Source organism: Glycine max, chromosome 2 (genome assembly GCF_000004515.6).
Source record: "Glycine max cultivar Williams 82 chromosome 2, Glycine_max_v4.0, whole genome shotgun sequence".
Lineage (NCBI taxonomy): Eukaryota > Viridiplantae > Streptophyta > Magnoliopsida > Fabales > Fabaceae > Glycine > Glycine max.
The window spans coordinates 6431401-6436219 of record NC_016089.4 but is presented as its reverse complement, the minus strand read 5'-3'; the positions used below and the strand labels follow the sequence as shown (position 1 = coordinate 6436219).

At 32.0% G+C, this 4819-nt stretch overlaps 1 protein-coding gene across 1 annotated transcript; it reads left to right on the top strand.

Moving 5' to 3' along the window:
• The first annotated feature begins 416 nt into the window (after positions 1 to 416).
• LOC100803930 (uncharacterized) lies at positions 417 to 3769 on the top strand. The gene is made up of 3 exons (XM_003518260.5): positions 417 to 724; positions 1454 to 1865; positions 3317 to 3769. The coding sequence occupies exons 1-3, from the start codon at positions 574 to 576 to the stop codon at positions 3606 to 3608; spliced, it is 855 nt and encodes a 284-aa protein (XP_003518308.1). The 5' UTR covers positions 417 to 573; the 3' UTR covers positions 3609 to 3769.
• Positions 3770 to 4819: the final 1050 nt, after the last annotated feature.

Here is a 4819-nt window from a genome sequence, read left to right as displayed (position 1 = left end):
TAAAAGTCACTGTCTAACTTTAATAAAGTTAGTCGTTTCTTCACAGGAATATTACTATCATTGTAAGAGATAACAATTGCCTTAGCATGAAATAACAACTTTCATTCATGCCACATGAAGCAATGTTATCAATGATCCCAAAAATGTTCATGATAAGCAAAAAAATAAAAATATTATTGGTATTTGATAGTGTTGATTAAAAATATTTACGGGACAAAAATTCAAGGATAAAGACTTGTCAAAATTTTCATATAAAAAAAGGGACTTATCAAAATTTTGATTAGGGAGTAAAAGAAAAATTAAAAAAAAAAGTGACAAAAAATATTATACTATTTTCAATATGAAGTCTTAGAAAATAAAATTTACATATTGACATTCTTATAAGTTATAACTAAAAAAATTTCCTCACGTCAAACAAAAACAACCACTCATCCTATTTCTCATTCACCTTCTTCTGTCTTTTACTCTTTTGTCATGTAACTGACTCTCCCCTATGCTCTAAACACAAAGAGAATATTGGGATATTTCCAATGAAGACGGAGCTGAACAAGAGACACAGAGACCCTCCACGAAATGCTGTCTATTATTCCTTTGGATATCTCGGTATCCTCAACTCTTGCCAAAGTCTCACCTTTCAATAACAGTTTTAAGAAACCAACCTCTTTCCCATCCAAGCTTTCACCTTCCTCTGATGAATTCTCTCTCCTTTCTCTCTCCCACTCAGGTAGTACTTCTTTGCTTAGTTACCTGCAGCTCATGCTTCATTGCACTGATGGGTTGTGCCTTGTTTTAAGTTCTCTTTTATTGGCGTGGAACAAGTTTCAACCTTCAAGTAACTCAGTGTGGTACTGGTTGTTGGATTTGTTGTCTTAGCACATCTATGTATTATGTATAAGTATAAGCCTTTAATTGTTAGGAAATGATGAAGTGGATTCAAGATAGGCCTTTTGAAATCAATTACTTATTATAAATAAAGCAGAATTGCTGCTATTTTTAGCCTCTAATGGAGAAATTATTATATAATATAGTCTAGGACTATCATGATTCTGACCAATTTTCATGTGACTTGTAGTCGAATTTTGCAATTTATGAGAAAGAGATAATTAAACTCGATTATGTGTCATATGGAGATTAACTTGGACTACGAGATAGCTTGGAACCATGTAATAGGTTTTTTCAAGAGAATGGTTTTTGCCATTTTGTAAAACGATTGTGAAATACCCTTCATTCAATTGATCTTATTCAAACCCTTTTTCAAGTTTACCATTGTCAACAATGTGGAGCATCTAGTTACATTATATTATGCAGTTCCATTTTCACTTCGTAGGTTTTGATTTCAACTGATACAAAGGTAACAAAGCGTTCTGAGGATGCATGCTTTCTACTTATTACACTCAGAGAGATGTCATCCTTAATAGGATATAAAACTCTGGTGTTTGGTGTTTGAATTCAGGAATTTGCAGGGCTAGTCAAGTTGTTGATTTGTTCCCAACCGTGTCCCCCGAAATTATTGTCCGCGAGGCAAGGTTGGAGGACTACTGGGGAGTGGCAGAGACGCACTGCAAGTGCTTCTTCCCTGAATATTCCTTCCCATTAGATTTTGTGCTGAGGATAGACAGATTGGTGGTGGCTATGTTAGCAGCTATGTTAGCCGGATTCTTTAGGCCTAGAGATTGCAGAAGGATCTGTTTGGTGGCTGTTATTGACAGCTCACTTGATGAGTCATTTTCATTTGAAAGTGAGGGTCTCAAGATTGGTGGTTTTGATGGGAAATTCAGCCTCAACAAGGGCTATGTGGCTGGTATATTAACAGTAGACAATAATGCAGACTTTTTACCAAGAAAGGGGCCACGACGACATAGAAGGTGAGTGCAGCACATACTTTTGGAGCTTAAGGAGTTTATATGTCTTAAGGACCAAAGATATTATAATGTTGTCAATTTTTTACTTGTCTAAGTGTGGATTCATGCTTCACCATCTTCTTTAAGAAACTGACTTCCAAATAAATTGTTCTTATTACGTTTGTACCTTGGCTAATAAAATTACTACCTCAACATACAAAATTCCAATTTTGAAATGAATACTTATGCATTGATTCATAGTTTGGCCATGAAACAATAGATGATGCATTTGATCATTGTAAGCTTCAATGTGACATGGGTTGCATCCAGTGGTGGATTCAAGACCTTAAGTTAGTGGGATCAAATTATAAAAAATAAAATCAGTGAGTTCAATTATATAAATATATATAAAATAAAATACAAAAAATATAAGATTTTATTTACAAATTTGATGAATTTTAAAAAATGAGGGGGTGCAAGTGCATCCCCTCATTTGAACGTAGGTCCGCCACTGGTTGCATCCTCTTTGAACCGTATTTGATCTCAAACTTTAAGCATAAAATTTTGCCTTATTACTTGATCATTCACAGAAATACCTCACTATGTCTTGAATCCATCTGCAAACCATGACCAATTTCATATACAAGTCTTCTGATAAATTGATGCCCTAAAATGACTTCTATTGGAAGGGCAGAGAACTGTTGTCCTCTGAAGAGGCACAAAATTTTTTAGGGGGAGAACTCTTATGAACTTATGCAACATGTTAAGCTTTTTTTTTTTAATATTGCTGAATGAATTCCTCACAGGAATCAGGGCACATATCATTTTTGTAGGCATGCATATTTTAGAATGAATGCATCAAACATGTGAACGATTGATATCTTTCCTGTGATATGATATCCAAGGCATATGGTCAATAGAAAATACATTATGTGTTATCCGCAAAATGTATTTCTGCATCAAGCATAAGAAAAGATTTTCCAAAAGTAATATTTAAACTAACACCAAAAAATGCAGAAAATGTTTTCAAGAAAGTTACACCTCCAGCTATAATTAGCTTGTCCGATTCTGAAGTCTCAAATTTATAACCGTTACATCTAGACCTTGTATACATATGCCCACTTTTATTGTCCTAAAAGTTATCACTTGATGATTTCCCTCTATAGAACACAAGTTACACGACATATATGTCATTTAATCATTTATGTTACTAATTACACAATCTTTCATCACACATGCACAGTTTCTTCTTGGCTAAACTGTAGCTTTCATTTTGTTACAATGGAAATTCTAATCTGTTGACAATGATTGCAATGGTAAGAGTGCACTTGCCTTTAGATGTGCTAAAAAATAGTGTCACACATAGATTATGGTCTTATAAAGCTTTTGAACCATCCATTACCCTTCAAAGCAGATCATGGTTTTACCATGTGAATCCTTATTGATGATTGTAAAACAAATTATTTTTCTTGTAGGACTGGAATTGCATACATATCAAATGTGGCGGTCCGGGAAAATTTTCGGAGAAAGGGGATAGCTAAGAAATTGATAGCAAAGGCAGAGTGTCATGCCAGAAGTTGGGGCTGTCGTGCCATTGCATTGCACTGTGACTTGAACAATCCTGTGGCCACAATGTTATACAAAGGACAAGGTTACAAATGTATCATGGTTCCAGAAGGAGCAAATTGGCCTCAGCCAAGAACCTCACCAGACATCAGATTCAACTTCATGATGAAACTTCTCAAAAATTCACTTGGGAGGAAGTAATATTTATTCTATAACACATTATCTATTATATATATAAAAAAACAAAAAACAAAAGGAAGTGTTAGGGGAGGCTGTCTATTATTGGAATGTGTATCTATATACAAGCCAAAGAATTACGTGCAAAATTAACATTTTAGTTTGCATTATGCCAACTTTAAGCATTTTATCGGCTCAACGACTAACGAATATTGAACTAACATCCCAACTAGTTACGCTTGATAATCACTAAAATGAGCACTTGAATTTTTTAGAGACTAAATAAAAATTTAGTCAAGAAATTATATTAGAAAAGATAAAGAGTGATGGTTATAAATAATTTTTGCATCCAAAATATTTGCTTAACATGTAAAAATATAATGAAATATATATGCAATAATATATATAGCACAAAAAGTGATCTTTTAAATATTTTTGTTCGTCTGTCCTTAAATAACTAATTATTAAATATTTTTATCAAATAGAAAACTCATTATCATGAATAGTAAATTAAAAATATCCATACGATGTAAAACAATACAAGTAACTTGTGTATTATTAAGTACATATAATTTCAAATAGATTAAAATATATTTATGATTCCTAATATATGGCTGACTTTTATTTTTGATTTCTAACAAAAAAATCCGCTGATATTTAAAAAAAATTATTTTAAGTTTTTTTGTTAATTAGTTAAATAATGATATGCTCATTAAATATTTGATAACCGTGATTTGTGGTTAACTCCTAAGTAAACCAACTCAAACTGGCCTAATGGTAGGAAATTTAGGTAATTTATACAAAGTTATAGTTTCAAATTAACTTGTTATTGTTCACGTAAAAAAATAAACCTACTGAATAGCCTTTGACTTCTTCGTTTCTTCTTAAATATTAATATATTATCTACGATTATTCAATCTTATGCAGCATTGCATAGGATAAGCTTCTTTCAAAACAAAACAAAAAAAGAAAAAAAACACTTTACTTGGTTTATATTTTATCTATTATATATTTTTTTATTTCATAATAGTTTGTTTGATACAGCATTGCATAGGATAAGCTTCCATATGTAATATGTAAGAGTGTGTCTAGAAATCTATTTGATTGGCATTCAATAGAGGATTTACACTTTCTTTTCTTTTATTTTTAAGTGGCGCTTTCTATTTTTGATTTATAGAGGATTTATACTTTCTAATATACGGAAATAAAAATAATGAGTGATAGATTAATGTTAA

Bases quoted from the DNA above. Each gene is read 5' to 3' on its own strand.
- LOC100803930 (XM_003518260.5), top strand. From the start codon at position 574: ATGCTGTCTATTATTCCTTTGGATATCTCGGTATCCTCAACTCTTGCC. The intron at 725-1,453 runs GTAGTACTTCTT...GTTTGAATTCAG, and splicing joins CCTTTCTCTCTCCCACTCAG to GAATTTGCAGGGCTAGTCAA. The intron at 1,866-3,316 runs GTGAGTGCAGCA...TTTTTCTTGTAG, and splicing joins GGGCCACGACGACATAGAAG to GACTGGAATTGCATACATAT.